The 20,557-nt window shown below is 63.6% G+C and overlaps 1 protein-coding gene across 2 annotated transcripts in view; it reads left to right on the forward strand.

The window, feature by feature from the left end:
• LOC121672234 (nuclear factor 1 C-type-like) overlaps positions 1-20,557 on the forward strand; it is a 31,499-nt gene that overhangs the window by 1,759 nt on the left and 9,183 nt on the right. The window contains exons 1-2 of one of the 2 annotated variants that reach the window (XM_042044820.1): positions 712-949; positions 17,309-17,840. In XM_042044820.1, coding sequence (XP_041900754.1) covers positions 920-949; positions 17,309-17,840 — 562 coding nt within the window. In that variant the 5' untranslated portion in view covers positions 712-919. Of the gene's footprint in view, positions 1-711; positions 950-17,308; positions 17,841-20,557 lie in introns of those variants that run through there. The other variant, XM_042044821.1, reaches the window with a different exon arrangement.

The raw sequence follows: 20,557 nt of genomic DNA on the forward strand, positions 1-20,557 counted from the left end.
CGCCCCCCCCCCCCCCCCCCCCCCCCGCGCCGGGGCCGCTGCCCAGAAGTTGCACATGAATCTGCAGGGTTTTTTCTCTCCCATCGCTGGATTGGCTCCGTTGAGTTAAAAAAAATAAATAAAAAATAAAACCCCCAAAACACGCAAAGCCGGGCGCGCTCGGCGCTGGCCGCGCCGGGGCGAGGGGGGATTCGCTGTCCCAAGGGGGGCCCCGTCCCTCCCCCGCCCCCCCCCGCCCCGCAGCGCCTCGGCCCTGCGAGCCAAAGGGGGTTCCTACATCTTTAAATGGGATGTAATATTTTGGGATGGGCTTTTTTCATAACGTCACTTCATTCCTCGCTCCTTTTTTTTTTTTCCGTCTTTTTTTTTTTTTTTTTTTTTTTTCATTTTCTCATTCTTTCTTTCCTCTCTCTCTCTCCGCTGCCCGGGTCTCGGATGGAGCCGCTTCCCTTCTAACTTCCCCGCCGCCCGTGCCTGCAGGCTGGGTGCGGACCCCCGACCCCCCCCGGGGCGAGGATGACCCTTCTGCCTCTTTAAACCGCCCCCCCAAAACCCCCAGACAAACAACAACAACAACAAAAAAGAGCTTTATTTTCCAAGGGGGGGGGGGGGAATTTTGCTTTTTATTTTTAATTTTTTTTTTTTTTAGGGTTGGTTTGTTTTGGTTTGTTGGTTTTTTTTTTTTTTTAGTTTTTTGGCGGGGGGGTGGAAGTTGGAATCTTTTTATTTCCTCCTCGGCCCCCCCTCCCGCGGGGCCGCCCCCCCGGGCCCGGCTGCCCCCCCCCGGGCCCCGCAGAGCCGCTCCGGAGGAGAGAGAGAGAAAAAACGCCCGGACTGCTCCAGCCTCCGAAATGACTCAGTAACTTTTACGCCTCGAGTCTCAGCCCTGCAATTAGGCACTTTCCCAGCACGGCTCGGGATGTATTCGTCTCCTCTCTGCCTGACCCAGGTAACCGGGACCCCCCCGCGTCCCCCCCCAATTTGCTCCTTTCGCCGCAACAGACTTTAACAGTTGCAATACAAAAAAAATAAGAAAAAAACAAGAAAACCCAAGAAAAAGCAACACCCCCCTCCCTAAAAATAATCATAACAGAGAAAGGCGGGTTGGGGCCGTGCAGGGCTGCTCAGAGGAGCCGCGTTCCCCTCTTGTCCCCCTCCTTCGCCTTTTGCAGGGTTTTTTTATGGTGTTTCTGGTGCTTTTTGGGTTTTTTCAGCCTTCACTTTCACTTGGGGCGTGGGGGGGTTGGAAGATTGCGTTGTGGTTTGGGTTTTATTTTTTGTTCGCTGCGCCCAGAGGTGGGTGGTGTGGGGAAGCCGCCGGCTTTGGGGGCGAGGGGGGACACCGTGGGGTGCAGGGGGTCCTCGGTGGGTTCGGGGAGCCGGGGGGGGGGCTCGGCGCTGCAGGCTCGGGCTCGGCCGTGCTGCCTCTTGCGTAGCGTGAAACTTTTCCTTCCCCCCCCCCAGCCTAGCTGCACATGGTGGGGTGCAAGGGGTGGGGGGGGCACAGGCTTTTTGTTCAAAATCATCCAAGTTTGGGACAATGTGCACCCGGCCGTGCCACGCCGCGCTGGCGGGCGAGAGGGCAGGGGGGGTCGTGCGCGGCAGGATGTGGGGGGCACCCTCTCGGTATTCGAGGTGAGGGGCGATGCCAGTCCCCACCGAGGTGTCAGGGTGACGAGGGTGAGCCCCGAGCCCTGCGGGGGGACACTGGTGTCACCCCAGGCCACGCCACCATGGTCTGGCGGCACGCGGCAGGGTGGCCGTGCCAGGGCCCACGGTGCAGGCGAGCGAGGCGTCCCCAAAATCTCCCCCCAACAGCCGGTATGGCCACAGGGGGGAGATTCAGGAACCCCCCCCCTTGCCCACAGCACGACCACTGCGGCTCTGCCTTTGCATTGTGCTTATTGATCGCTGATATTTATTTAATTATTGAGCAGGCAGCTTTCCCCGCCTTGTAACCTCTTCCCTGCTGGCAGCCACTGCCCGCTCCGGGCCTGGCCTCGTGCTGCACTCCACGAGGGCTCTGCTGTGGGCAGGGGGTGCTGCTGCAGGACCCCCCTGCCCGTGCCAGACTCCCTCCTGCCAGATGCCCTCCCTTGGGCCGGAGCTGCGGGCTGGGTCTGGCTCCACCTCGGGGGCTTGGGCTCCGCTGCCCGTGGGGGTCCGTGGGGGTCCCCTCGTGGCACTGTGAAGTGAGGGGGCAGTGCGGGGTCCGGCCCCAGCTCTGCCCGGACGCAGCGTGAGGCTGGTGAGGGCACGGGCAGGGGCAGGGTGGGCAGCACCAGGGCTGCTCAGATGACCCTGAGGTGGTGCTCCCTGTCGTGTGGTTGACTTGGCAAGGGTCACACCTCAATCTGGCTTATTTTCTTCTCTGTCTTTCTTTTTCTCTTTTTTTTTTTGGTTCTTCTATGTTTTCCTTCTCTTTTTATTTCCTTTTCTCTTTCTATTTTTTATTTGCATTTTTTCTTTTTTCCCTTCTTATTTTTCTTTTTCATTTTTCCCTTCCTTTTTTTCTTTTTTTCTTTCTTGCTCTTTTCTTCCTTGCTTTTTTCTTTTTTCCTTTTTTCTTTTTTCTTTTTTTTTTTTTCTCTTTCTTCGTTCCTTTTTTTCCCGTTCCTTGCCATCCCGCCTTCCCCACCCTGACTCCATCCCTCCCAGGGGTCCCACCACCTCCCAACCCTCCCAGTCTCCAGCTGGTGCTGGGTTGGCAGCGCCTGTTGTTGCCAGCTCACAGTGCTGGTGTGATGTGGGAAGCCGTGCGGTCGCTGGCCGGGCCGGGGCTGGCAGGAGCCCTTCTCTTCACAAACCCGTGCTGTTCCCAGCACTCCTCCTGGCCGACGGAGGGGAGCTGGTTTTTCCTCCACGGATCCTCTGCCCCACTGCCTGGGCTCGGGGAAGGCTCTGGTGTCCTCCCCCTCACCCTGACACGGCCTCAGCTCCGATCCAGCCCGGCTCGGATGGGACCAGCCGTCGTCCCCCGCCGCCAGCCCAGCCATTCCCGCTGCCGTTCCCATCCCACCCGCGCGGCGGGCAGGCTCGCCCGGGCTCGGGAGCTGCGGATGGTGATGTGGATACATTGGAACGTGCGCGGGAGCCGCCCTGCCTCGGCCTTTGCGCATCTCCGCACCAGCACCGCTGCCAGCCCCTGGAGCCCGGCGCGGCCGCTGGGACCCCGGCGACCCCTCAGGCGGGCGCCCTTCCCAGCCGGAACAGGCCCGAGCTGGAGAGCCCGGCGGCACCAAAATAGCCCTGGCAAAGGCATCGCCCGTGACACGCTCCTGGCCACGGCCTCGGCCGTGTCTCCCGTCAGGCAAGAAGGGTGGCTTTGTGCCCTCCCCAGCTCTGTGTCCCTGCTTGGGGACTTCCTCCTGCTCCCGCAGCTCACCTCTGTCCCCCTCAGGGACAGGCCGGGAAGTCAAGAGGGAGCTGCCTAGATTAGCAGGGAAGCAGCACCGGAACCGCCGCCACGCACGAGGCCTCACCCTGCCCACGGGGAAGCGGGACGGGGGAGGGGGCAGTGTCCGGCTGCCCCGGCTCCAAAATAACCCTGGAGCTGAGCACCTGCCAGGGACCTGCACGTGTGTCCCCTGGGAGCTGCTGCTGAGAGCCGAAGGGATTTCCAAAGCCGTAACGGTTATCCTTGGCTCCTGGATCTGGATCTGCAGTGGGGGGAGATTTGGGATACATCTGGTGGGGGAATATTGCAAATTTTGTGACTTGTGATGCTCCTACATCTCTGGCTCGTGCCTGGCACCTGGCAGTACCCCCAGCACACCCTCAGCCCCCCACCCTGGTACCTGCAGGATAGGAACGAGGTGAGATGGGCACCAGCCTCCAAGGCAGCTGTAATGTTGGAAGCCAGGCATCCCGCCAGGGTCTGGTCAGAGACCCTCTTCCCTCTCCCAGGCTCCATACTAGGGGTGCAGAGCTGATTTTGGGTTGGCAGAGGCAATGCACCCGCGCTGCCTGACCGAGAGCCGGCGGCCAGGCACGGACCCCTGCGTGTGCCATTGTCAGTGGCTCAGGATCCGAGGGGAGCGCCTGGCTAAGCTGGCCTGGCACAAACCTCGGTACCGGCGAACTGGCACAGCTCAGGGCCTGGGGATGGAGCTGGGCTGCCAGAGGCGTTGCAGCCACGTGGCAGGGTCACAGCCACATCTCCAGGCATCCGAGGGGATCCCACCTCTCTCCAGCCACAACCGGGCTCCAGACATCACTCGGCTGCCACCACTGCTCCAGGCACGTGGCTGGAGCAGGGAGCTGCCTGCTGGGCACATCTCATGGGGCATCCTTTGGCAAGCCCCCTTCCCAAAAAGCGCCGGGATTTTTCAGCGCCGGTGCTCGCCCCCTCCACCAGTAGCTCTGGCGAACTGGTTTCCAGCCGGGAGCTCAGATCGTCTGCCAAAGGATGGGAGCAGCAAGCCGGGCATGGCGGGGGAAGAGAGGGAAGGTTGCAACACACTTTCAATTCTCCCATCTGCTGAGTATTGTTTGGGAAAAACAATGAGGCTGTTCTTTAAATGCAACCTTCGGGAGATCCTCGCTTTCCCCGCGGCGCCCGCCGCGCTGTGCCCGCCTGCCCTGGCGAGCCCTGCCCCACTGCTTGTGCCCGCTGCTCCTGCCTGATCCCATCTTAAATCCTCGCCCGGGAAACACAGATCCTGTTTTCAGTGAGGTTTCTGAAGCTGGATCGGAGGGCTGGAGTGGGCATGCGGGGAGGTGGATGGGATAAAGCCAGCTGCATGAGGGGCTGCTGGCCGGCGCTCACGCTGTGCTGCTCTCCCCCTCATCACCTTGAACTTGTCTGGGGCCTTGTGCAGTAAATCAGCCACCCCTTTCTGAGGTACCTGCCGATTCCTCCCCTCCCTGGGCAGCTTTGCCCTGCCCACGGTTCCCTCCCTGACCGTGGTTCAGGTCCCTCGTGCCCGCAGTTCCCTCCGTGCCAGGGCAGGGAGTGATCCCACCGCGTGGCCAGCGCTGCGGGTGTGCGCACGCCTTTGCAGACTGCTGAACAAAGCCCAGCTGCCAGAGCCCAGAGCACTGCCCGGAGCTCTTGGAGCAGTTGGGAATAGCTCCCTTTGGCGCTTTTCTATTCCCCTGAGCCTGGGAGGGCTGGGGATGGATGCTGGGAGCCGTAGCCTGATCCTGTTTTGACCCGGCGGTTTTCCCCCCTTGCAGGGGTGGCTGTGGCCAGGGCAGTGCTGGCATGGCAAGGCTCGCTGGGCAGAGGAACCATGGCAAGGGCCAGCCCAGCCAGCCACGCTGCCCTTATCAAGGCACAGCAAAGAGCGAGAAAGGCGGCTCCCCAAGGAGCCCTGGGCAGCCCTGGAATGGGGAGCTCAAGAGCCCAGGGGAGAACTGCCACGGTGGCACCAAGGGATCTGTCCCGACACAGGGCTGTGCATGGCGGGGAGGCCCCGAACAGGGATTTGGGACTCACAGGGAAAGGGAAGGACAGTGTCTCCCACCTTTGGAGGTGGTAGAGGCAGGTCCCTGCAAGGCAGGGCTCCGGAACGGCCCTGGGACAAGGACAGCTTGCCCTGTTTGCTCACCAGCCTTCCTTGCCCGATGCTGCCTGTGCCAGCCATCCCTGTGCCAGGCCCCTGGACACTTCCCTGCAGCCCAAGGGGTGCCCATTGTCCCCCCATCACTCCCGTTGTGCCTGCACCTGTTCTAGCCACAAGCCAAGCCCTTGGTGGCAGGACAGGGATGGTGACGGTGATGGGGAGCATCCCCAGAGTCCCTCACTGGAGGGGAAGGAGAGTTGTGGGGGAGGCAAAATCCCTCCCTGTGAGGCTGGCACGCTGCCTGCCACCCCCGGCCGTGCTGTGGCTCCTCTGCGCAGGGATGGCAGTGCCAGCACTGAGCATCTCTGAGGGGGATGACTGCCCCTGGGAGGGGGCTGGGGGGGCTCCTGTCCCCATCAGTCCTTGCACCCAAGCTGGGAAGTGCAGGCAGGGCCCTGGGGTGGCAGGGATGTGCTCCTTAGGGACCCATGGGGAGAGGATTTCTCCCACAGCACCTTGGGGTGTGCCGGGCAGGTCGAGGCAGGGTGGCGAAGGCGATGGGAGCAGCCAGGGCATCAGTGGGTGCTGAGCCCTGCCAGGATCATGTGGCATTGCTGATGACGTCCCCACAGCATGGCTGAGGGCTGCCAGTGGGGCTGAGTCTGAGTGGGGCAAAGCTTCATGGTGGGCCAGGAGTGCCCAGTGCCAAATCCTCATGGATTTTCGGTACCAAAGTTCTTTTGGATGCACCAAATTGGTGCAGACAAAAGCCTGAGCTCAGCTTCCCTCCCTGCCCTGGCAGCCAGACACCCTGAGATCTCACCCTCGAGGAGGGTATGCAGACCCCTGGGATGTGCCAGCTGCAGGGAGGGGATGCACAGGGTACCCCCGGGCATCCCAGGGCCTGGCTCGCACCCGGGCGGGCGGCTGGGCTCGCCATCCGTCACGTCGGCCCTGGGCAGGCATCCCCCGCGGCCGGGCGCTCTGTGCCAGCTTGGCCGGGACCCAACGCCCTGCGCCGGCCGCCAAGACCTGGAGCTTCCCAAGTCCTGGAGAGGAGCTGGGAAAGGATCCCGTGGCTCAGGTGCGGCAGCGCTCACATGCTGGGGGACCTGGGGCCAGCCACTGCCAAGGATTGATTTCTCGGTTAACTCACCACTGCTCTAAAAGCGCATTAATTCTCCTTCCCCGGCCAGCAGCCAGTGCTGAGCAGCTTTTGGGCGAAATCCCCAGGTCTGGGCTTCGGGCTGCCTGCGTGGACGTTGCCCTCCCCACCACCGCCACCGCTCCAGCAGCACTGCCTGGCACGGGAACACCGGGATCCGGCCCTCCTGCTGACCCCTCTTCCCTGGGAGCTTATTCAAGTCCATAGCCAGGTGGATTTTTTTTTTTAAACTGGTGGTTTTATCTTGTTTTTTAAGAAGGCTCTCGCTCTCCTTGCAAAGGGCCCCTGCATTCCCTTCACGGGGAAACGGTATTTGACCGGCTGTTGTCCAAAAAAAACCCCCAACATGTTTCTGATCACGAAAAACCAAGAAATATTTTTGCTTTCAAAGGAAAAGAAAAAAAAGCCCATGAGGGAGAAATGTTGATTTTCCACCCAGACATTTCCCCTTTCCCCAAACCAGCCCTGAAAAAGAGAGGCCCCACTGCTCCCTCCTCGCCCTAGGATTCCATCCTGGGCGTACAGTCCCGCCAGGGGCACGGTGGATGTCACCCAGGGCTCATCTGGGTGCTGGCGGCTGGTGGCAACACCAAGTGTGTGCCCCCCTCTCTGCTCAGACCCCCTTTTCCATCTGCTCCCACACTGCACAGGCACGTGGGGCTGCGGGGAGGACGGCGAGCGCCGGTGACCTGCTGGCTGTCCCCAGGGAGCCACCCATCACTGTGTGCTGCAGAGCCGCCGCCGCCAGCCCGCCTCGCCCCGCTGCCACAGGCGACGAGGCCGCTTGGTCCCACGGTTGCCTGGCGGGAGCTGTGATGTGTCGGATCCTGCACCCCCTCCCACCGGCCCTGGCTGCTGCCCAGCGATTTGGGAAAGCGAGACGGCGCGGGCTGAAATGTGACCCCCGCCACGCTGCGCCGCAAAATCTCCTTTAGTAACCTGTGCGCCAGGACAGCGAGCGCGCGGCGTGAATACCAATGAGGGGAAAAGTGCCGAGTAAAGGGTTTTTGATGGAAATGGCATCGCATGAGAAAGAGAGCGGGAGCGAGAGGGCGAGTGCGCGCCCGGAGCCTGCGCCGCGCACGGGCACGGTGGGGCACACACGTGTGCGCACCTGTGGCCCGCGAGGCTGCAGGCTGAGCGTGGCAGGGTGCCAGGGTCGTGCCACCCCGGCGAGAACGGGGGCGATGGGAATGGGGGTGATGAGCGGAGGGGGCTGCGAAGCAGCACTTGAGGGGACGCACTGCAAGGGGTTGCCACGGGCAGCGTGTCCGCAGGGGCCGGGGCACTTCCGTGGCACAGCGTGGCCCTGGCCAGGGGGAACGGCTCCCGTCCCCCGGCGCAGTGCGCTGCTGATCAAAGGCGCAGGCGGGGAGGGAGCGGGCCTGTGTGAGCAGCGCCCTGGCCGCGCGCCACCCCACCTTCCCGCTCCGCTCCCCCGGGAGTTTGTTAAACAAATTTCTCTAATTGCACAAGCCAAGGAGTTTGTTGGAGAAAAAAGCCGGGGAAATTCCCCTCCTCTGGGCCACCCCTTCCCCGCTTCCCCCGGGGCAGCCGGCGCAGAGTGAGCAGGTCCTCCCCACGACCCCCGGCTCTGCGGGAGGCTGTGACCCCGACGCCTGCGGGGCGCAGCTGCGGGCTGTCCTCATGTCACCCCTGCCTACGCAAGGACGTCCCCTGCTCGACCTCTTCGCAGCCGGGTCACGCTCATTCCCTCCCGTCCAGCCCCCGGGGTCAGACCCTGTCACCTAACGCGGTGACACCCAGCACCGCCGTCTGCCCTTCCCGGCTGGCGTTCTCCATCGCTTGGCTGAGCACCCCTGGAAACGGCCTTTGTGAGCCTCCCGTGGGCAGCCCCTGACATCGAATCCCGTCGGATTAGCGAACGTACGGGATAAAAGCCTCGGCTTGGCGGCAGTTCTGTGCCGGGTGGGGGCTGAGGCGGTGGCCCTGCCAAGAAGGGACGATGCGCGGCCGGGTCCTGCCCCGGCTCCCGCTGAGGTCATGGCTATAGATAGCCCGGGAGGGCGCAGCGCCGAGGGCAGGATCCTCGTGCCCTTGCCAGCTGCACCGAGAGCCCTGTGGGCACCCGCTGCCTGGGAAGAGACGCTGCCAGGGCGCTGGGGCTTGCTGATGGATGGGTTGGCTGGGCCAGCCACTGACCATCGCCAGGTGACAATCTGGTGCTGCGGGCTGTGACCCCACACCTGCAGGGATGCTCAGACCCAGCCACTCTCCATCCTCCGTGGTGACTGGGGTCCTGCAGCCTCCGCTGACGCAGTGACCTGGGGTGGCTTTTTCCGTTCCTCCCCACCACGTTTCCTTCTTCCTCTGCTCCCGAGCAAAAGCCAGGCTGGGGCACCCCCCATCCCCAGGGTGCACCCATGGGTGCAAAGCTGCTGGGTCAGGGAGTGCAGGGCCAGGGTTTGCCCCCTCCAGCCCCCCAGTCTGGGTGCAGCTCAGCTCCCCACAAAGCCAGGCAGGCGTGTGCCCAGGGTGCCCCCGCCAGCCCCATGGGGCCCTGGAGCGCCGGGGTGGCTGGGGAAGGCGTTGTTGATGAGGGCACTAAAAATAGAGTGGGACTGGGATCTTAATGGGACTTTGTGGGAAACCTGGAAACATTTTCTCATCCCCATAAATGAGTCCAGATGCATTAACGATGACTGCATCGCATCCTGAGGTACCGCCGGAGGGAACCGGGACGCGCTCACCAGCTTCCTCGCCTTGCGGTGGGGAATTGGTTGGAGAGAGGAGTCACATTGGTTGGAGAGCAGCAGCCGGGGCGGAGCCGTGACCGCTGTATCCCATGTGGGGACAGGGACTGGAGCTTGACCAGCATCACCTTGGTGAGGACCTCAGTCCCATCCCATGGTCTCTGTTACCAGTGCCCGTGGGTGCTCAGAGCTTTGCGTGCGGCAGGCAGCATGCAATGTGCACGGGTTGGTCACGGTACCGCAGCCCCGTGAGCCTTCTGGAGCCCCCAGGCCCTGAGGTGGCCAGTGGGGGGAGGGTGGGGTGATGCAGGAGGGCCACCAGTCCCAGGGCCAGTGGTGCTGGTACACCCCAGTGTGCCCTGCAGTGGCATCGAGCTGTGGGATTGGGCCTGTCGAGGGGTTTTTTCCTGTTCCATCGCAGAGCTGTGACTGGGGTATTGGCTCCCGAAGTGCCCGACCCCACTGGGGGACCTTGGACTCCCCCAGGGGATGGCTCAGGGCCAGCCTGGGCAAGTAGCCCAGGGCGGGTGGCTGTTGGAGCCCACGTCACGAGGCAGGTTGGCACGGCCGTCTCCGCGGTATGGCAGTGTCACTCAGCGGTTACAGCGGCAGCCTGGGAGGCAAGGGCAGTCCCGCCCTCTCCTCAGTTTACATCCAGGTGGGGAACAGCACCCGGCACGGGAGGAGGGCACTCCCCCCCTGCCCCAACCCGGGCTGCTGACCCATCACATGGGGGACAAGGGGACCGGCCGCAGCCACCGGCCTCCGTGCCGGGCACCGCCGGAGCCCAGCGTCCCGAACAGAGTCCCTTTGTGCAGGTCAGCCCCCACCCACTTCTGTCGCTTGGGAGGCATCCAAAACCCTCCCGAAATAGGACCCAGCCGGGCTCAGCCTTTGAATCTCCCCAGGAAGGCTCTGCCGAGCTGCTGAAAGCGGATGAACACCCCCCCTTCCACCCCGTTGAACCAGTCGCATCCTTCAGTGCTCGGGGTGTAGGGCCTGGCCAGGCTCAGAGGTGACCCTTCGGGGACACGCCCAGCCCCTTTGACCTCCAGGCACCACCCCGTGCCTCAGTTTCTCCATCTCTCTGTGGAGGGTCCTGGCAGGTTGACCCGAGCACCCAGGGAGCCAATGAGATGCTGGAGGAGGGGCTGAGTCTTTGGCACATCCATGGCACAGCAAAGGCACTGGGGCTGTGGGGAGGCCATGAACTCTTCACCTCCAGGGCCCTGGGCTGGCCGATCCTCCTGCAAGGTTGCCGATTCCACGGCAAAAGGCCGGGGCTATTTTTAGCCACTGACTTGCTCCAGGGATTGGATTTGCAGCGGAGTGAGCCCCGCAAGCCCATCACAGCACTGCCCATCGTGGGGTGCAGAGATACCCCCAGTGCCAATTCCCCCAGCAGGCACCCCCAGGAGGGAGCTGGGGACACCGCTCTGCACCCCTACACCTTTAATGGTGCGTGATGGGGGGGAATTAATCCCCCTCAGAAAGGCCAGGACAAAGCAGGCAGGGCTAAAAATACGTTGGGAGGGAAATAAAACCTCCTGCGTCAGGGGCTAAAGCCGGGCTCAGAGCCCTGGGCCCGGCCCGGGGGGCTGGAGGGACCCTTTCTGGTGGTGGCTCCTCCCCAGAGCGCACACGGTGTTGCCAGCCCCAACACATCTGCCTCAGTTTCCCTCTGTGCTCCTGGGAACATCCTCCATCCCTGGGTCACACCCTGGCAGCTCCCAGGCTGAGACCCTGGGATCTGGGACGGGCCAAGCGCTGGGTCTCGGACACCACAGCCCCTGCCATGTGCCAGGAGCAGGGATGTGGGCATGGGCCACCCCCAGGGCCCCGCGCTGAGGCAGGGCAGGGTGGAGGAGCTGGCAGCGCCAGGACCCGTTGGCACAGCTTTTTTTTTTTCCCAGTTCCATAGAATATTTCCCTTCCTTGGAGCCCCAGGGGAGTTTCGGCTGGGAAGCCACGTGGCTCTGGTGCTGCTGGCCACGGGATGCTTCCTAGGACGAGGGGACATCTCCTTGGTCCCCCCGGTGCTGCTTCCAGACCTCTCCCAGATCTCAGCAGCCACCGTCGCATCCTGCCTCTTCTGTGGGCTGGCCTGGCAGGTGACGTGCCTCAGTTTCCTTATTTTTGGAAAGGCAGCGCCTCACCCTGGGGGCAGGTGGTGTCACCCTGGGAAAGTGGCTGAGCCGTCGGCTCCCAAACCCCAAAGGTGATGCACAGAGACGGCACCTGGGGAAACTGAGGCACCTGGGGAGTCCAAGTGACTCTTCAGGAAGGCAGCGAGGGGCTTTGGGCTCTCACACCACCGAGTCTTCCTCACCAGAACCCTCCTGAGTCCTCCACCACCCAGTGCTAGCCGTGTTGCTGCTGGATACCATCCCTGGGGCATCCGTACCCCTCCCTGCACGTTGGGCACGCTGCTCCCCAGTTTGGGGTGCATTTAGGAAACCCGGGGACCGGCAGTGCCAGTTGTTGCCGGGGTGGGGGTGCACGCAGGCAGACCAGAGGCGGTGCTGGGCATGGTGTCGGGGCACGCAATGTGCCGCCGGAGAAGCCCCCTCCGGCTCCATCCCACCTGGGCCACCCCCAGCTGCCGTCTGCGGGGCGGGCTGTGCTGGCTGGCGGGGGCCCAGGCAGCGCTGGCACCGGAGCCCGGGGCTGCCAAGAGAGCTGCTTTTCTTCCTGCTGTTTTCCAAAGCAACTGGCAGGTTCTCTGCCGCCGCGGCCTCCTGTGACCCGCGGCCTCGGCGCGCTCCCCGCGCCCCCGCTCGCAGCCGCAGCACCTGCGAGGGCGAGCGCCGGCACCGCTCCCGCCCCGGCACGTAGGCGCGGGCAGGTGGGCACCGGCCCGGCACCCGGGGGCGGCGGGGACCTGCGTGCTCCAGGGTGGCTCAGAGGACCCGGTGGGGCGTTTGTGGGCAGTGCCAGGTGTGGGGACCCCAGGGCGGCTCAGTGAGGAGTCACCGCAGTCCCGGCTGCGTGGTGAGCACCAGGGGCTGTACGAGCCCGCCCACCCCCTCCTGGGCTGGTCCTGAGCGGGGCTGAGCATCGCGGCAGTAAATGAGGGGTGGGAGCCCCTCTCTGCCGCATCTCTGCTCACCCTTCCAGCAGAACCCGTAGTGGGAACAGTCCAGCCCACCCAGAGCCCCCAGCCATGTGTGAATGTTGGCTGGGGGATGCTCTTGGCTCTGGGGGGGAAAAAAAGCCACAGGGTCTGGAGAGAGGAGCTGCGAGGAGGTTGCACGGTGTCCTGCCTTCACCTCCACCTGTGCCAGGGGTGCCAGCCAGATGCCCTGGGCGCCGAGGCTCTGTGCTCCGGCGTGGGCTGCAGAAGGGGTTTTGCAAGTGAGGGGCTGGGTCAGCCAGGAGCTGGGGGGCGGAACGTGGCTGCGACAGAGTGTTCTGCCCCACGGGCAGCTATGTCGGGGGGGCCGGGAGTGCACAAGCAAGGCCAGCACAGCTCGTACCTCCCCTGGGAGCCTCAACTGCCCCCGTGCCCCCTCGCCGCCCCGCCCCAGCGCAGCGCTGCCGCTCTGCCGGGCCGGGGAAGCCGCGTTCCGATGCGGAGCAGGCCGGGACGCCCGGCTGCGCCACACCGGCGAGCAGCAAAAATATGAATAAGCTCTTGTTAATAAATACTTTATGATGAATCCAAATAGATTTCCTCCTCTGGAGCAATTATTGTAAAATGGGCTCTAATAGGGTGCAGGGCGGCCCCGGGAAGGGCTGGGTGCCTTTCAGGGCCTAAGTGCCTTCTTCCATGCCCTCTAATGAGCACTTCCCAATCATTTGCATCTGTCTCGGCAACAGGTCTCATTACCAGGTTAACTCATTACCCAGAGCCGCTTCGGCGAACAGTTATAAGCGGCTACCGGAGGCTCCGCGGTCCATGCCAAGGGCATCTGCGGGCTGTGGCGAGGGGAAAGTAAGTTCCCGCTGTGCCCCTTTCAGGTACCGGGATTTTCAGGATTACCGGAACCTCTGTAGTCGCATCCCCTCCCTGCCGCCGCGCCAAGGCTTCCCATGGGGGCACGGAGCCCGGCGCCCGACTTGCCAGCCCCTGCCCGGGCTCGCAGGGCCGCGGGGAGCGGGACCTGGCAGGAGCGGCGGCCGTGGGAGCCGGCAGCGGTTCGGAGGTGTGTGGCTGCTGCAGGGGCGGCTGAGCATCCTTTCATGAAGTAAACGCTGTGTGGTCCCTGCAGGGCTGCGATGCAGAGAGGTTGACCCGCGTCGCGCCCTGCCCGCGGTGGGGATGGCATCCCGCTGCTCCCCGCAGCCGAGGCCGCGCTGGTGGGGAGCAAAACCGACTGCCGAGGTGTCTGACCCCTCCCGTCCCGCTCCTCCTCCTCCGCCCCTCACCCCAGCGCCTCCCCCGTGAAAACTGCTCGGGAATTTCCTGAGGAAATGTTGTTTTTTTTTTTTTTTTTTCATTGGAAAATTCAGGCTGTTTCACTGAGCCCGACCTGTTTGGACAAGGCGCTGGAGCGGAGGATGTTCGGAGGGTGGCCAGCCCATGCCGCGGTGCCCGTGCCAGGTGCTGTGTCCCTGCGTGGCACAGAGCATCCCCCCCTGCCCCAGGGTGGAGGGTCCCCGGAGTGCAGAACCCCGGTGCTGCCGAGCCGGCGGCAGAAGCAGGGGAAGAGGCAGCGCCTCAGCTATGCCCCTTCCCACTCCCTGGCGCTGCCAAACCCTGGGCTGCGGAGGAGTTAATCCTCCGCGGTATGCCCAGCTCCACACAGAGCATCCCTCCTTCCTCTCCCCACTCCACCGCAAGACAGAGCCGGGCTTGACCCGTGCCTCAGTTTCCCCTCACAGCACCTGGCACGGAAAGCCAGCGCTCCAGCAGCCCCTGGAAAGGGGGTGCAAGGGGGCCCGGAGCAGGGCCGGCAGCACCCGACGCAGGCGTGCTGCTGCCTCGGTTGCAGGGCTTTACAAGCCTGGGCTGGATGAGGCCCAAGGGCAGGCTCTGCTGCCAGATTCTCATCCGGAAATGCCCCGGGAGCAGCCTCGTCTGGGGTATTGCAGCACGTCTCTGCTTCCCAGCCCCGCAAAGGAAAAACAGCAGGAGAAACACTTAACCAGTCCTTTGCCGGCACTCGGGCTGCTGGATGGGGGGAACGGGGTGCGAGACTGGGACGGACAGACAGTGCATCCCTGCCTTCGCCTTCCCAAGTGGATCCGGCGCGCAGCTGGCTGGTGCCAGCCGGGATGCTGTGCCCGGCTGAGGGGCTCGCTGGCTGCACGGCTGGGGACGGTGCCCAAGTCCCGCAGCGTGTCCCCTCAGCCCCCAGCAGCAGCGTTCCCGTGTGGTTGTCCTGGTGCCCCCCGGCCGCCCTCGCCTGCCCTGCTAAAGCAGCTTAACCGCGGCATCGCGGCGCGGGATAAGCCGGGCGGGAGGGAAAGTTGGCGAGGGGCTGATTGGCTTTGGGTGCAGCTCCCGGCCTGCCGTAATCCCGGGCAAGGGGGGGGGTCTGCGATGGCTCCGGGGACACCGAGGGCTGCAGGGGCTCCTGCACGCAGCGGGTTTTTGGAGAGTCTCAGTTGTGGGTCCGAGTGAGAACTGCAAATTCTCGGCACCGTGGCGGGGGAAGGCACAGAAACCGGGGTTTGCTGCTGCTGCTACCCCGGAGCAGAGCACCGAGCACCCCCGGCTCCTGCGGTGAGCACAAGCAGCACCCAAGGGTGCTGCCTCTCCCAACCCGGATAACCTGGTTCCTGCCACGCTTCCCCGCAGTGGTGCCTGGGGTGGCAGGTCCCAAGCGGGAGAGCAGGGATGGGGACAACGGCGTGGTGTCCCCCCGGCCCTGTGGCCAGCCCTGCCGCCGGCTGCCTGGGGAGGGTGGCGGGGCCAGGGGATGGCAGCAATTTGTAGGGCTCGTCTGAATAACCGGCCACCAAGGAAGATCAGCCGCCCACCGCCCCGGCCAAGTATTGTTTTTGGAACTCACTGCTGCTTTTTTCGGCTCCTGTCTTACTTTTCTTTGACCTTCTTCCCTGATTTAAGACACATGCCCAGCCCTTGCCCAGCTGCACTGAATTAGCGGCTGCTGCTGGGGAGGGAAGTGGGAACCAGACCCTGTGGCCGCCCTGAGAGCAGCCGGCGGGGACAGGTCCCCCAGGCAGAGACGGCTCCTCCAGGCAAAGAGGGGTTCCTCCGGCTGGCTGAGTCCCCTGGGCAGGGACGGGTCCCCAAGGTTAGGAGGGGCTTGCCAGCAGATTTGGATCCCTGCTGGTGCAATGGGCTCTCCAGGGAGGGGACAGTCCCCTGTCCCTTGTTGGGCATGGGAGGGACACCTGTGGGGTCACAGCTCTGGGTCCAGAGAGGGGCTGGTGGCTCCCAAGGGTGGCAGGGTCTGTGCCTGTGTCTGGGATGTTTAGGGGATTAGCAGGGCTGTGCCGGGGGTTGGGGCTGGCAGTTACTGGTGTCCGTGCTGGGTTCAGGGACAGTGGGGTCTGTACTGGGATGCCTGTGCCAGGACACAGCAGGGTCTGTGTAGAGGTCAATGGTTCAGGGGACACCCAAGGCTGTGCCATGGGACTTGTGATGGCTGTTGGCAGGGTTTGTGCTGGGGTGGGAGTTTTAGGGTTAATGGGATCTGTGCTGGGTTTGGGAACCAAGTAGGAGTTAGCAGGGTCTATATGGGGCCAATCCTTGCCAGGAGCCTGTTTCAGGGCTCATTGTTCCCTCCAGGAAGGGTCACTCTGGGACACAGCTGCTTCAGCCAGAGAATGGCATTGCTGCTCTGGGATGAGTGGGACCAGATCTGGAGCACTTGCCCCATCCCACAACCACGGCCCTGTCCTCTCCCAGCTCCTGCCCATGGCCACCTCCTCACCCCAGAGCAGCACTTGCCCTTGGCACCCTTCCCAGGCAGGGGCAGTTGTCACCAGCCACCCCCCTGCCAGCCCTGACACCCTGCAGCAGGAATCCAGCTGAGCTCCTTCCTCCTCCTCTGCCCCACAGTCATGAGGGACACCAAGGGCCAAATCCTGCCCTTGGGGAGCAGCTTGGTGCCACCCTGGCTATGCACAGGGATGTTCAACCCTCTGCCTGCTGCTTTCCAAGCTCTGCTGCTCCTCACCAGGAAGGCTCCCAACACCTTTCCATCCCATGGTGGGGTTGTGGGCCGCCCCAGCCAGGAAGCACTGATTTTCCAAATTGGAAAAAAAAAAAAGGATGCGGGAAGGAGGGGCCAGCGAGGGGGATGCATTTTCCTTGTTTTCTTTTTGGGGCCGGACTCATCCAGCAGCGCTCGCCAAATGGAAAAAGGCAGTCAGAGCACGCCTTGTGTGCCGGGCCAGCCGCCAGCCGCCGGGCTGGCTGCAACTGGGGCAAACTGGGGGAGTTTCTACTGGTCCAGAGGGAGTGGAGAGGTCCAAGGCACCCACAGCTCAAGCGGGAGCACCCGGCATGCTGCAGGCGTGGGGGACCCGGCACTGGGGTGTTGCGGTCTGGCAGCACCTGACGCCGGCACAGCGGCTCCAGTGGGCACGGTGTCAGCTGGGATTTCAGGTGGGATTTCTGCACCTGGTGGGAGCAGATCCTGGCATGGAGATCCTGCGAAGGGGAGAGGGTCCAGGTGCTGCTGAGGTGGCCACGCTTGTGCAGGTGCCTGTCCCCCTACGGCACTGCTGGCTCCAGTTTGGCCTGGCCACTCCCAGTGGGTTGTTGGTCCGGGAAAATTGCAGCCAGTGGGATTTATGGAGGTCTTCTGGGATGGGGATAACCCTGCTGTGTAGTGAGGGGATCCCCATCCCTGGTGGGCATGTGCCTCTGCCACAGCTTTTCCTTCTGGTTGCACTGGGACGCAGTGGGAATGAGCCTGGCAGGTCCCCAGGGCTCCCCAGCCACCCCAGGAGGGAGCTTGGAGGGAGTCAGCCAGGAGTGACCCCCTGTCCCTCTGCTCCCACAGGATGAGTTCCACCCCTTCATTGAGGCGCTGCTCCCCCACGTCAGGGCCTTCGCCTACACCTGGTTCAACCTGCAGGCCCGCAAGCGCAAGTACTTCAAGAAGCATGAGAAGAGGATGACGAAGGATGAGGAGAGGGCAGTGAAGGACGAGCTGCTGAGCGAGAAGCCGGAGGTGAAGCAGAAATGGGCCTCGCGCCTCCTGGCCAAGCTGCGCAAGGACATCCGGCCCGAGTGCCGCGAGGACTTCGTGCTCTCCATCACAGGCAAGAAGCCCTCGTGCTGCGTCCTCTCCAACCCCGACCAGAAAGGCAAGATGCGCCGCATCGACTGCCTGCGGCAGGCGGACAAGGTGTGGCGGCTGGACCTGGTCATGGTCATCCTCTTCAAAGGGATCCCGCTGGAGAGCACCGACGGCGAGCGCCTGGTCAAGTCGGGCCAGTGCAGCAACCCCATCCTCTGCGTCCAGCCCCACCACATCAGCGTCTCCGTCAAGGAGCTCGACCTCTACCTGGCGTACTTCGTCCGTGAGAGAGGTGGGTGCTCGTCTGCCTGCAGGGCAGAGTCTGGCTGTGCCCTGCCACAGCTGGCTCCAGGGGGTTTGTTTTAGCTTTCCCTCCCTGTCTGTCCCATCCCCATCTCCAGCTGGGGACACTGTTCCTGGATGCCTTTCCCATTGCAGACCTTGCAGTGCTTCCCTCTCTCCAAACTGCTTCTCGGGTGGGTGCCCCCCACCCTGGCCCCTCTCCCCCAGCCAGGACTGGTCCCAGCTGCCTGGGAGGAGGAGGAGGAGGCAAAGGTCTCTGAGGATGCTCCTGTCTCAGAGCATTCCCAGCATGGAGTTTTGGGGGTTAAACCAAGAGCTAACCCCACATCCTGCGCCTAGCTGAGGGGAGTGGGTGGGCAGCGTGGGCGGGGAAGGGACAGCCTGTTCCTGGTGCATCCCCAAGGGCTGGAGCTGGGAGAGGTCCAGCAGTGCCCATTTGCCATGGGCTACAGTGCCAACCCCTCAATGCCAGAGCAGGGACAGGAGCAGCGAGGCCGTCTGGGGAGGGGGCAGTGATAATGTTGGTGGGGGCAGCTCCTGCTGTGCCCTGAGGAGATGCTGGTCCCGGCCCTTCACCTGCCTGGGGGTCCCATGGACTTGCTGGGAGAACTGGCTACTTTCATTGCAGCAAGCAGGGTCAGACCTGCTCTCAAAGCCGTCGGTCAAAAGGGGGAAACTGAGTCACGGTGTGCGGTGCAGGCAGCAGGTCTTGGTTTGGGTCCCCGAGCCACCATCCTCAGCACTGCTTCATGTCACCTCCCTGCGTGCTGGAAGGGAAAGCTCATAAGAAGGTATTTTACCTGGGCAGGTTTGTTTTCCCTGGCTGGTGACATGCTGGCACAGACACTCTGCCAGCAGCTGGGGTCCCCCACAGACCCTGCCAACCCCCCAGTACCCCCAGGTGCACAAGGGGCCAGGGGAGATGCTGTGTCATCCCAGGTGAGGGCTGGGCTGTTGTGCAGGGCTGGTTCACAGACAGGGGGGTCGGTGACTTGCAGCCTTAGGGGCAATCAAGAGGCTTATGGCCACCTCTGGCCAGGCCAGGCTACCCAGGTGTGCGGGGACCAGGCAGTACCTTCTGCCTTTGCCCACAGCGCTTGGTGATGCCCCCCGGCTCCGTGAGCCCACCCCCGTCGACACCACGGCAGGGGGAGCGTGGGACTGGTGGCTCTTTGCCTGGCACTGGCCAGAGCCCAGGGACAGACAGTGACACCACAGAGGCCACCTTGATGCCGGCAGTGCCAGCAAATCAGGTGCCAGCGTTGTGAATCATGGTGGGCACACGCTCTGCCCAGCCATCCATGGGATATGCTGGGTGTCACTGGGGAAACTGAGGCAGGGCAGGCATGTGACCTCCCCCACTACCCAGGGGAGGGGCTTGGCAGGACTACCAGGCCCTCGTGGCTTTGGGGAAAAGCGAGGACACAGCCTCCAGCAGGGAACAGCCAGGGCCAGACCCTGCCCCAGGGCCCAGGCGGGACCCCGGGCTGGTGCGGGGCACAAGTGTGGTTGCACACACGTGTGTGGCCAGGACCTGCCGGCCCGGCCGTGTCTCCCGGCGTGTGAGCACGTGTGCTGCCAGCACCGCGTGCCTGTGCCCACGCCCGTGACTCGCCCGCTCCGGGGCAGCGTGGGACCCAACGGGGCCTGGCACCACCGCTTCCCAGCAGGGCACTGGGGAGAGTGGGTGCTCTGCTGGGAGTGGGGGAGCCCAGCGTGCAGGCTGGGGGCTCTGGGTGTGCTGTGCACCTGGGCAGGGAATGGGGTGTCATGTACTGGGCTGAGACATGGCCATGCTGGGCTGAACTGGGATGGCGTACTGCGCTTAACTGGGGTGCTGCATGCTGTGTACTGACTGGCATGGGGTTGCTGCATACTGGGCTGGACTGGGGGCACCCTGTGCTGGCTCAGCTGGGGGTGTAGTGTCATACTGGGCTGGGGTACCCTGGACTGGGCTGAACTGGGAGCACCCTGATGCTGGACTGGGAGCCCTACAGTGGCCGAGCTGAAGGCAGGGACCAGGACCCCCACTGCATCTGCAATGGGGTCCCCATATGCCACCTGGTGTGCCTCACTGGGGTGCCATGCCGGCAGGTTCCCTGGCCATGCCGTGTCCAGCTGCTGTCCCCGGGAGGTGGCTGCCCCTCTGCCACCCCCCACCCCCCCACCGGCGACCTTGACCCCGGTGTCTGGGTCCCCAGCAGCCGCAGTCACCTGACTGTCTAATTGGGAACACAGCGGCTGTAAATACTCCCTGATAAGGCCTGGCAGCCTCTCACTTTCACTGTTAAGGTCGCTCTGCCCCTGGTTAAGGGGGACCAGGATGGGCCAGGAGCAATGGCGTGGGACCCCTGAGGTGCTGCAGGGTGCTGGGTGCTCGGCATGGCCCGGTCCCAGTCCACAGTAGGCACGTTCTGTCAGGCTGTGGCTGATGGGAGGGGTCTCTGGTCTCCCACCTTGGTGGGGAAACTGAGGTAGGGAGGGACACGGAAGAAGCCACCACATCGATGGGACCCTGCATGGCACGGCCAGGCTGGTGACAGCACTCGATGGGTGGTGGGGATCACTGTACCACCGCCTTGTGGGCTCAGTGAGCTTCTCCCTGCCCGACACGCTGCCCTCCTGCTCCCTCCTGCCGGCTCCCTCCTACCTGCTCCTGCCCGGCACACTGCCCGTTCCTACCTGCCCTCTCCTGCCTGATTCTGC

The sequence above is a fragment of the Corvus kubaryi genome, unplaced genomic scaffold (assembly GCF_017639235.1).
Source record: "Corvus kubaryi isolate FWS band 111438036 unplaced genomic scaffold, C.kubaryi_AGA036_p1.0 45374, whole genome shotgun sequence".
In the NCBI taxonomy this organism is placed as follows: Eukaryota; Metazoa; Chordata; class Aves; order Passeriformes; family Corvidae; genus Corvus; species Corvus kubaryi.